The sequence below is a fragment of the Endocarpon pusillum genome, assembly GCF_000464535.1.
Source record: "Endocarpon pusillum Z07020 unplaced genomic scaffold scaffold3805, whole genome shotgun sequence".
Classification (NCBI taxonomy): Eukaryota; Fungi; Ascomycota; class Eurotiomycetes; order Verrucariales; family Verrucariaceae; genus Endocarpon; species Endocarpon pusillum.
Window position 1 is genome coordinate 7,575 of NW_006916364.1, and position 11,726 is coordinate 19,300.

Consider the following 11,726-nt stretch of genomic DNA (forward strand, 5'->3'; position numbering starts at 1 on the left):
ACCCTCGCACCACCTGGACCCTAGCCCTAACGGGTGGCGGCGCCGTGGCCCTCTGGCTCACGTTGATGGGTTTCGATGCCCAGGATCGACAGTACCGGAAATCACTCAAGTACATGCATGAAGGGAGGGAGAGGGGTGCTGCGAGGATGAGGGGGGATAGTGGAGGAGAGAAATGAATGAATGTTCGAGGAAGAGATGGGGATGGGAATGGAAGATGCGCGCTCGTGTCTATTTTGAAATGATGATAAGATCGAGGAGCCGGGATATGTATATCTTCTTACTTTGTGGGTGTCGACATAAAGTTGGTGGACTGGGCTGGGCTGATTGGCAACAGGATGAAGGTACTTTCCCCCAGATCTCATTACTATGAGGCCAATGACGGAAGTTAGACCGGAGATACGACCTGACGATTCACAATCGACATGGGAAATGAACATGAATCCTTTTATCATTTCGACAATGTGGTGGGTCTCTTGGCAAAATGCATTGCTAGCTTGGCGCCGGGTATGCAAGTATTGGTGTGTGTTATTGCTACAGCTACAAGCAAGGATTTATCCCACGCTTTCTCCCTTGGCATCATTGAGGTTCGATCTTTCGGGTTCCTGCTAGGCAGGTAGTCGCTATGGGAATATTTCACTATCATTCAAGTTCCGGAGCTTTTATCTGCGTTGTTGTTCGAAGCTCTGTGAACTCCCTGCATTACTTTAATAGATTTTGTCTAGCTCGAGTACCTCATTACCTCATGCCATGGGCTGGACTATAAACGAGATCCAATGCCCGGCAATCAGTACCACTTGCCATGCCTTAACCAAGCCAGAGGGCGGAGCCAAATGGCCCTTTGGCGATGTCTCCAGTTTGTGACACCTCATTACCGCTTCCGTACGGAGTACTGGCCTGTCAATACGAGTGAACATGGACCATTTGCGTTCGACATATCAGACAATCCCAGAACCTTACAAAAGCAACTCAAAACCAGCAGCATCCGGATGGTTGTTTTAATGCCCAAATCGTTGTCTCCTGTGATGTCTGAGCATTCAACCTCGATCTGACAAGCCACTTCATGAATTATAGGCCATACCAGGAGGCCATTTGTAGGGTAGGTAGGCAGATAGGTTGCTGGGGGCATTTGGGTAAGCATTATTTCCAGATGCTCGTATCAGATGTTCACTCAGTTGATGGTAACCTATGTTGGATCAATTGGTTCAACGCCATCATACTACGTCGCATTATTGTCTTTCAATCGTCTCTTCTTCCGACTCTTACCTTTCTTTTCAACACGCCATGGGGATGTAGTCTCCTGTCCAATTCAATGGATATCTGAATGCGGTCGCAGAAGTCTCAAGAGTTGTTTACAGTCGCCGTCACGATAGGCTTACTTATCAAGACTTCAAAGATCGTCGTCGTCTTCGTAAGTGGGCAGCTCAGCCAGCTCGCGTCATGACATGTCTCTGTCTATGCATAACGCTCAGGCCACATCATCCATATCGCTTGTCGCTCGGCGACCTCCCTCCGTCCTGTTCAGCCCTCTCCGCCTCGTCCATCTCCATCTCCATCACTCCTTCACTCCATCTACACATACCCGGCATCCAACCCACTAACCAGGTACCGATGATTCAGACCAAGCAACCAAAGCCCCGCGCAAGCCGAACCCTCCCATCAAGCCAGCCTGCCTGCCACTCAGCAAGTTCCAAATACTGCTATCTCCACCTCTACCTCTATCTCACAGTATAGACAACATATGATCATAACAAGGTCAAAGCTAGATAGATAGACCTAACCAGCTGTTCTGTCTCCAGTCCTCACGCCAGCAAGAGTCAACAAGATGGATGCGCCCTCGATATCGCTACCGCTACCGCTATCTCCCAATATACATCTTATAGTAACAAGTAAGACACAAAATAACGTAACAGACCGTGGAGCACGTAAAGCGTAACCGCCCGCTTTCCCCAGACTCATCTCAAGTCTTTCCAGACGCCATTCCGCCTTGCCAGAATCTCGGACAGAAAGAAAGACAGAAAGAAAGACAGAAAGAAAGACAGAAAGAAAGAAAGAAAACCTTCTACGGGCGGAAATTGAGGCGTTTTTCGAACTGTAGACTGATTATGCAGGTGTCGTTGTTGGTAGTCTAGATTACAGAGTATGGAGAGGGAGCCGAGAGCGGCTTCTGAGACTGAGAGAAAGGGAGCGAGCGAGGAAAAATAGGAATGGGGAGAATTCCTGACGTGACTCCGTTGCTCTCTCGATCGATCTCTCTGACCAGCCCCGCCAAAGGAACCATCTTGGAGATAAGGATGTATCTCTCGTGTATTCCTCGGACTTTTGATGGGGTGGTTGGTTGGCACTGAGTGGGTGAGTGACAGGAAATCGAAATATGGACTACAGTGATGGGTTGTTGAAGAAAAATGGCATCTGAAGTGGTAACCTCGAGTGTGGCTTTGGCCTGTAGCCGTGCCCTGTCCGTGGCCGTGTCTGTATCCCCGTATCCATTATTCAGGTCTTCGCCGCGGAAAATGGAAAATTGCGAGGTACCTGAGGGTTGCGTCTATATCTAGGACCTAAAAGGAGAATGAAATGGTAGAGCGAAGTACAAGATACCGCCACATCGAACTGAAAGAGAGCACCTTATCCTGTATAAGTGTGTGCGGGCTAATGATGGGGGCAAGACCCTTGACCTCAAACTGCAATCGCATTGTCACTCAGCGTCGTTGGCGGCGGACCGATGGAATCCTGGGCCTCGATTTCCACCAGCTCACCCTTGCCGGAATTGACACCTCCCAGCGCATCCACCTCGCTCTTCTCGGTCTGCGTGTTCTGCAAGACAACCTTCCCATCCTTAACCACTTCTTCAATCCATCCAAGGGACATCCTACCAAAACGCCCACCGTCAGCGACCACGCAGCTCCGACACATAAGACAGCATATACACATGAAGCCGACTCGTAAGAAAAATCAAAAAAGTACATACTTTGTCCGGCTCATGTCGGCGAAATTCACATCATCCGGCATAACGTTCTCGCGGTAGAAAGGATCGGCCAGCATCTTAGTGAAGCATTCCACGTCCGGGAACTTCATCTGCGACACAACGTCGTAGTCGGCCGTGTTGGTGAAATGCGGGCCGGTGATGGAGGCTAGGAGCGGGCGCGTCGTCGAGTTCATGTGTGTCTTTCGTGCGGAAAACATCCTCTTGTCAGCTGCATGGGGGATTTGAGGGAGGGGGATAGCTTCGAAAGTGCTATATACCATAGTAAAGCCGACAATGCCATATTTCTCCATCAGGGTGCTTGCGAGCGGGGCATGGGTTTTCAGCATGTAGGAGCGGTACTCTTCGTCGCTCAGTCCGGCCTTTTTGTAGCTGTAGATGGTGAGGCAGAGCATTTTGCCTGGTTGGTTCTCCATTGTGGGATGGAGACAGGGTAGCAGGATTCAAGTCAACGAAAAGGTGTGTGAGATGGATAGTAGATGAGATGAGATGACACCTGGCTGAGGTCTGGCAAGATTGCAGCAAAAGGAAATACAGAAAACCAAATTGAAAATGAGATATTCTTTGATTAGAAATAACGGACGGACGAATGAGCCAAACTCTGTCAAACAGGTGCATGCACGCAACGAGAACGTCCGATGAAAATCCCTTAACCCCTTACCCAATACGCACACAACCGCAGAAGCAGAAGCAGAACGATCCATCAAGGCGCGCCCGTCGCACTGTCACACGAGATCGCATCTGCATCTGTCCAACTCTCCAGGAAACCATCATCATCATCTCACGGGCATCAAGCGCAACATCGGACGAGCATCGCCTCTGCCTGCGGGGTTGGAAGCCAACTGTCAGCCCAGATCCTCCGCCTGCACAATATCCTTCCTCCCAAAAACCACTCGCAGACTCCGTAGCACCGGACAATATCTATATATGCAGTAGGAGATTTGGGTCCTCGGTTAGAGCAGCCGGGAGGAAGAGATCGTGTAGCGTTTCGTTAACGAATCCGGAGACTAAGGCAGCCGGTCGCATGGCTCCGGAAGTGATGGGGATACTTAGTCTTGGTAGATGATGAAATTCGCCGAGAGGACATTAGATGTACAGGGGGCGTTAGTGCAGAGAAATGGGGCATAGTCACGGAATTTTTGTACCACTGGGCAGCGGAAGGATGTGTCAGGTGTTGTTTTGTTGATGGGACGCAATTGGATGGTGGCGTCGGAGTTCAGAATACGCTTGTGCACTGTTGAGCGAATAGAGATGGGTCCGTAGAGTGGTCCCCTGGTAAGAGACCCGGCTAGGTCGGTCCAGTTTCCAATATTGGCCATACTTGAGTTGCAATGGAGAGAGAGAGACTCTGATACAGTGTTGTGACCTATCATGTTGATTGTGGGATACACTGAACCTTATCCAGACCATATTTCGGGCAGATCAAAGTCACTCGAGTCAGAAGTACAATATCAAAGTGTATGTAGTAAACGAATGATGATCAATCTTGCAACTACCAAATAATCGGTCTCTAAAGGCAAAGTCAACGCTGTCCAACACCTCAACCCGGTTATCTAGAAGGAAAAACGTATGCTAGAAACAGACAATCACAATCTTTGTCCTTGTATCCAGAGCACCTAAATCAGACTGGGATGCTCCAAAACGGCAGCCTTTGCAAATGCTCTTCTCTCCAGCATATCCCTCTCGTCCGCCTCTTTCCAATTTTGAAGAATCTCTGCTCTCCTAGCTTCAGTTCTTGGATGGAATGCCATTTGAAACGGGTCAGGCTTGATGATGAGGAGCGAGTTTGAAGCGGTGGTAGGGACGTCAATCTCGCGTCCTGTTGCTGGATCGACCTTCTTCTTCAAATCAAAGGCCCACATAAGCCCGCCACATGCGACCAGAAGTTCATCTTGCGTGAGGGTTTGGCCGAGGCATGCTCGTTGACCGTAGCCGAATGACGACATACCCTTGACCATGGGATAGACTGTGAGAGGAGACTGGTATGTGGGCCAGCCTGGCTCGAGCCAGCGTTCGGGACGGAAATTCTCTGGGTCGGGATATTTGACTGGGTTACGAAGGAAGGCCCTGCAGTTTTAAATGTCAGCTACATGTCATACCATGCGGGAGCATGATGACTAACCAATCAAGAGGAAGAATGCGTGCACCCTTGGGGATGAAATGACCACGCCAATAGTCGTCTTGTTCGGTTTCGTGCGCGACGCCTAGTTTGGTGTCAGCCCTGTTATGAGACAGCTGGCAACGGCTCCTACCAGTTGGCACATTCGGTCTCCACCGCATGGTTTCTTTGATGCAAGCACGGAGAATGGGTAACTTGGGCGAGTCAGGAAGCGTAGGCATTTTGCCGTTGCAGGCCTCGTCAATCTCCTTCTGACATTTGGCCTGCCATTCTGGATGATGCACCATGGAGACCAGAAAGTAGTTGAGTGGCCCTGCGACAGTAAAAATCCCCACCAGTGCTATCATCCCAAGAGCCGCTGATGCCTCTTTGTCGCCGGAAAGAGGCGGTCTCTTCTCGATCTCGAGGTATTGCCGAGTCCAGGACGGGCGAGCTAGGCCAGCTTCATGCAGTTTTCTGGTGTGCAGATACTTGGCCATCCACCAACCACTCTGCTCATCATGCCGGATTTTTTCTGCCTTCTTCCATGGATTGATCGCCAAAGGCAGGTGCCACAAAGGGGTAATAAGATTGGTGATGGGGCCAGCAGGTGACATCTGGGTGAGTAATGCCCACGCACTTTTGGTGTAGTACTCGCTCACAGTTGGGTCATCCCACGTGAGTGTACACATGACTTTCGATGCCATATCCTCCAGGGAGAACATGAAACTGTCAGGCTCCACAGCCAGACGGTAAAGCCATCGTTTCACTTCATGATCCATGATCCCGCGGTAGTGAGCGTTGCTGGCTTCCATAAGATATGAGTGAACGAAGCGACGCTGACGAGCCCAGTACTCTAGACAATGTGGTTAGCAGGTACAGTCACCATGCATCTCGTCACCTTACGATTCTTGCCCATGAGCGGGAGGTATTCCATGCCTCCTTCTGAACTTTTCGAGTCGGTCACCGAGCGCATCATTGGTCTGTCTGAATTGTACTTGGCTTTCTTGACCAACAACTCTTCTGCGATTCCCTCATCAGACACAATGATGAATTCCGAACCGAACATAGACGTATAGTAGATTCCTCCGTATATATCTGCCCATTCCTTGAACTTGAGCCACATAAATTTGATTGGTAAGTCATGGACACGGCCGATGAAAGGGTAGTTCTTGGGGCCGGGCAGATATTTGCGTGGAGGTTGCCTGTCCTTTGCGACTCGACGGGCTGCGTAGAATGAATACGCTGCCCAGCCTGTCAGGAATACGGCCGCGGCGACATAGGTAATCCAATGCATGGCTGTGAAAAAGGTATGTTGAAGATCGACGCCGGGAGAAAAGGGTATCAGGCTCGATCAAAACGTGGGAGAGGGAGCAGGAGACTAATGAAATATACTCTACTACCTTGAAGGAGATGGTTTACCAAGAGGAAGAGACCCCGTTTTACTGCTTCATCCGGCCTCCAAACACGAGCCCAGAATTAGAGCAAGGCCTGAAAAGGAGCCAGGACACATGGAATCTCTGCCCAGAATTCCGAAGGCTGACCATAAACGCCACATTGCGGCAGGCTTCTTCTCATGGGTTCAATGATCATCACATAGCGCAGGAAGTTGGGTGTATCTGTCATCAGCCAATACGGTCGGAGGTTGACACCTAGAGCTCGGATGGATACAGCATCGGACAATGTGACGGAAAGGGGGCCAAGAAGAGGCGAGGCTGACAGTAATACATGATGATAGAGAAAGTCACTTACTACCTAGTGCTACTACAACAACAACACAACTACTACTACTATGAGTATATCGTTGATACCATATTCGACGCAAGCTTTGCCAAGCTTCTTGGCATGATCTGTACTCCGTACCACTAGTCCTATGCGGTAGTAGTCAACGGAGAATTGCTTCATACTAGTACGTAGTACAGTTCCAGCCATGTGGCAAACACTCCCACCTCCCCCCTCCTACATAGTACCATGGTAATAACCCTTGCCAGGGGTGCAGCAACGCAATGCCTGCCAGTATTGCAAGGCAAATATATTCTGTACCCCCTCGGATTCCCCAGCGGATAGGAATTATCTTCTCAGGGCATCCGAGCAGATACCATTTTGCCCATCAGAGACACAGACAACTATGATTTGGAGGTCTGAGTTCAGGACGGAGTACCAACACACCGACCGGCCGTTATCCTCATCCTGTAGGCGAGATGGTGCACCAGAGCAGATGTTCCGCCGCCGCAACGGCTAGCCGAGAAAGCGGAAATAAGGGCAAATCTGCACCTAAATTTGGCGCGGCGGAGCTCCGCTTATGGCTTACCCGAATCGGTGTGTGGTGATGTTTAGACTTCCAATCGACATGGCCTCCGTCCACTAGTGGCACCCATGCTCTGGTATCATGCTGGCTTTGTGGCTGACGCTACTTGTATATTATTACCTTGCTGAAGGTCGTATAAAGGAATGTTGGGTCCTGTGGACCACTTGAATCCGCCCCATTCTTAGCTTTTACGACTATCGGAAGTAATTGCTTGGCTGCAAGTCGCAAACTCCATCTGTCCAAGTATCCCATCCCCGTTACAGAACAGGGTCCAGCGATAACAGACCCCAGCAAGATGGGATCACTGCCATTGTCAACAGACTCAAAGCCTCTTGGATCATATCCAAGCAGCGGCATCAATGTCCTGATCGTCGGTACTGGTCTCGCCGGCCTGACGGCCGCGATAGAATGCACTCGCAAAGGCCATAGTGTCCAAGTCCTGGAGAGGAATGCCAGCATCAACACAGCGGGTTAGTTCCCATCTTACCACCCCGCCAAAACTCATGCGGCTGACACGTTCTCGAAGGTGATATGTACTTCATGGGACTCAGCGCTACCAGGTTCATGAAACACTGGCCGGAGCTGGCCCAGGAATATGACGAGATCTCTCTGCACAATGCATGGATTGAGACATTCAAGCACGACGGAGAGCAGATGATCAAGCCTCTGAAGGTAGCAGTGAGATTGAAGGCGGCCGGTCTCGATCCCAACACCCCTCCGGGCACCTTTCAAATGCGACCGCTTGTCTACAGAATGTTTGTACGACAAGTCGAGAGGCTCGGCGTCAACATTGAGTTTGGTGCCCGGGTCATCGACTACTTTGAAAATGAAAAGACCGGGAAGGGAGGTGTCACTACGGAGGACGGCAGGCGCTTCGAAGCCGACATTGTCATCGCTGCCGACGGCGTTGGATCTAAATCGCAAAAACTCGTTGGAGGTCAAGTCCGCGCCCAGAAGTCGGGCAGAGCTATGTGGCGGGCGGCTTTCCCAAGAACGGAACTCGACAAGAATCCCGAGGTGAAAGCATTCTTTGGTTTGGCCAATGGGGGCAAAGATCCCATTGTGCGAACTTGGCTTGGGTCAGTGTGATCTAGAGATTCAGAAGGGCAGAGGCTGACCGTGGAATAGACCTTCAACTTATGCACTAACCTTGACCCGTCCGGACTTGATGGTCTGGATTGTGAACCACGATGTGAGTTTCCAACACCAGTCCATGCGATCGTTCGCTAATGGAGACACAGGCGACGGGAAGCGAGTCAGAGTCGTGGAATAACACCATCGAAGCCGACGAAGTGCTGGAAGGTCTAGACCAAGTTCCAGGACCTAACAAGTGGGCACCAATTTTCAAGGAGCTTGTCAAATGCACGCCGCCCAAGACGATCCTGAACTTTGAACTTCTCTGGAGAAATCCCCAACCGAGCTGGACCTCACCTCTTTCGCGCGTTGTGCAGATTGGTGACAGCGCCCATTCATACCTGCCTGCATCCAGTAATGGTGCCACCCAGGCCATTGAGGACGCGGTATCTCTGGCTACGTGTCTGCAAATAGGAGGCAAAGAGAATATTGCAGAGTCTGTTCGCGCTCACATCAGGATGCGGTGAGCTGTGCCTAGACCCCCTGACGACACAAAGCTGATGGCATCTAGATTTGTTCGCAACGCATGTGCTCAAAAGCTGGGCTTTTCCAATGCCGAGCTGCTCCAAGATACGAAATGGGACAAGGTCAAGATGGATCCGCGCCGGGCCAATCCAAGTCTGCCCAAGTGGATCTATAGCCACAACCCGGAAGAGTATGCATACGACAACTACCACAAAGCGGTGGAATCCGTGAAGATGGGAATCTCTCTGGAAGACGATGACCGCCTACCTCCCAACTATCCACCCGGCTACAGGTACCAGCCGTGGAATATCGAGAAGATCATGGATGACATGAGGGCAGGCAGACCATTTGAGTTGGGTCCTGGTGACTGGTCTTAGTGGTTCGCAGCGAGCATTTGAACTGTCCGGTTTCAGTTGATAGACACCTAATAGATATTGCATTGCCATCCATACGCTGTCTCAGTCCATCCCAGGTTCAAATATACTGACTCACTGCACACCGATTGGCCGGTATCTTGCAGCAGGATTACCTCACTCTGGTAAGTCATATTGCGGTTAAACGTTGTTGTTGCACCGCTTGTTTGGGAGTCACGTTGGTTGCCATGTCACTGCGATCTGTGTCCCGTATTTGACGGAGTAATCCCCTGTACTGCATCGTTCTATTCCCGGACAGTTGCATTTGCATCTCCCTCAATCACCAGACCTCACATCCAGAGAATCCATCATGACGTTTCCATTGGCTCGCCTGAGCACAAGCATATCATAGCCCCCCAAGACTCCGTAGCGTCATGCATGATGGCTGGGCTGCATCCACACCCGGACCGTGACATCTAACAGTCTCGGACTGTTTTTCAATAGTACCATGCAGGAAACGGCTGAACGCCATCCTCCTGGCTGATGGCCATATAGATATCTACCACCTGATAAACGGCATCCAGCCGGTCCAGCTCACTACCTCATCACCCAAGGACACTCCGAGAGCCATTCCGCGAATAGCCCGCTGGTGGCCAATCATGTCGCCAGCGTCAAGATGCCCGCGGAACGCCTTCCAGCCCAAGGTCGTGAATGACTTGATCTATGCTCGTATTGATGGCATCACCAAGTAGCTACCCACAATAGCGAGTCAATCTCGTACCCATGCCGCAGCATGGTGGACAGCTGAATAGATGAGCACGACTGCTCTCCGCCTCAAGATCCATACCGATAAATAGATGCTGCAACCACCTTCAATTCTGGCATTTGTATCTGCATCACCATTCTACTCTCTTTTCAGACCCGTTTGAATCAGTCCTACCCAACCCGCTCAACCATGGTTACCATTAACGTTGCATACACACAGGCTGTCAACCCGGCAGGAGTCACGCCTGTGCTCACCCGGGAACAAATGTGGGCGGGAATGGAAGGCAAGGTGCGACGGGCACACGACTTCGTCCCCGTCTTCTCAGACTGCAAAGTGATCGAAGAGCATGACAACGTGGTCGTGCGAGAGACCACACTCAAGCCGATGGAGGGACGGCCGGGCAAGACCCAGCAGGAGACCTGCCGATTATACAAACCAGTCAAGGTGGGAATCTCCTGTCGAGTACATGATCATCACCCACGCTGACTGATATGGGTGTCAGGTCGATTTCCATGAACCGAGTGGATGCGTCATCACCAACATGCTCTCTGACGGTCCTGCCATGACGGATGAGGAGCTGCAGATGACCTATTTCTTCGAGTGGCCGCATCCGGACATCGAGGCGGGCAGCGATATCGAGAAGGGACTGACCGAGCAGCATAAGAAGCGAGGGAAGATGTCGGTTGAAAAGTCGATCGAATCCATCCGGAGGATGGTCGTCGCAGGGAAACTGTGAATTTGATGTCGCAGGCGGTGGGAGAATAGGGTGTTATCAAGCTGGGAGAGTGCCTTATCGGCCAGTTATTTCTACCATTGATTCCTGTTATTTCGTCTGCATTTAATTGGTCAATTTTCGAAGTGCAATTTCGGGGCAGATTTCGCTGCGTGGTACGTGGTACGGCCTTTTATTGTATGTATGTCGTATGTCGGGCGCTCTGCCTTCATAGTCACAACGACTTGTCTTCGAGATGCTCTATGATGCAGTTCAATAAATGTGTATTGCTCATGAATATAACGTAGTACTCGAGAGGGTGTGAGAGAAGTTAGTTAGCGATACGCTTGAATCACCAAATTGATTAAGTTGCTTAGAAGCAGCCGTTATCTGCCAGGTCTCTGGCATCCCCACCGGCCACAACCGCTACCAGCAGCGATTAACTTTACTAATCAAGCCACAGGTTTAGCTTTTCGATCCCGTCTAACTACGGAGTATGTTAGTTAGTTACTACGTATGCAGGAAGCTCACACAACCACAACCAACACACCTTTCTTCACGACTGGAGCCAGCTTTCTGACTGCGTGAACGCCGTCTCTCGACCCCAGCGCAACCTCAACTGCATCTATCGCCGTGCTCCCCAGCCTCCCCCCTGCGCTGCCGGCCTTCGACATCTAAACCCACCCTCCACCCAACCCTCACGTATACCAACAACCCCAACTACTCTCCTTCCTTCCTTCGCCCGAAAATGGCCGACAAACTACGCACGCTGCAACAGCTGGAGCACCTGCAACAGAAATACATCGGCACGGGCCACGCCGACACGACGCGTCACGAATGGACCAACAACATCGTGCGCGACTCGTACGCCTCCTACATCGGGCATCCGGCCCTGCCGTCGTACATGGCG

General features: G+C 51.0%; 4 protein-coding genes across 4 annotated transcripts; 2 read left to right on the top strand and 2 right to left on the bottom strand.

The window, feature by feature from the left end:
- Window positions 1-2,673: 2,673 nt before the first annotated feature.
- EPUS_09113 (uncharacterized protein) lies at window positions 2,674-3,396 on the bottom strand (the record flags this gene model as incomplete). Its single annotated transcript, XM_007805028.1, has 2 exons — window positions 2,674-2,866; window positions 2,966-3,396. The coding sequence occupies 2 exons, from the start codon at window positions 3,394-3,396 to the stop codon at window positions 2,674-2,676; spliced, it is 624 nt and encodes a 207-aa protein (XP_007803219.1).
- Window positions 3,397-4,596: 1,200 nt separating this feature from the next.
- EPUS_09114 (uncharacterized protein) lies at window positions 4,597-6,375 on the bottom strand (the record flags this gene model as incomplete). Its single annotated transcript, XM_007805029.1, has 4 exons — window positions 4,597-5,047; window positions 5,103-5,184; window positions 5,233-5,934; window positions 5,985-6,375. The coding sequence occupies 4 exons, from the start codon at window positions 6,373-6,375 to the stop codon at window positions 4,597-4,599; spliced, it is 1,626 nt and encodes a 541-aa protein (XP_007803220.1).
- Window positions 6,376-7,681: 1,306 nt separating this feature from the next.
- Window positions 7,682-9,362, top strand: EPUS_09115 (uncharacterized protein; the record flags this gene model as incomplete). Its single annotated transcript, XM_007805030.1, has 5 exons — window positions 7,682-7,856; window positions 7,913-8,465; window positions 8,515-8,578; window positions 8,628-8,983; window positions 9,032-9,362. The coding sequence occupies 5 exons, from the start codon at window positions 7,682-7,684 to the stop codon at window positions 9,360-9,362; spliced, it is 1,479 nt and encodes a 492-aa protein (XP_007803221.1).
- A 931-nt stretch (window positions 9,363-10,293) lies between these two features.
- EPUS_09116 (uncharacterized protein) lies at window positions 10,294-10,840 on the top strand (the record flags this gene model as incomplete). Its single annotated transcript, XM_007805031.1, has 2 exons — window positions 10,294-10,548; window positions 10,607-10,840. 2 exons carry the CDS (start codon window positions 10,294-10,296, stop codon window positions 10,838-10,840), a joined length of 489 nt encoding a protein of 162 aa, XP_007803222.1.
- Window positions 10,841-11,726: the final 886 nt, after the last annotated feature.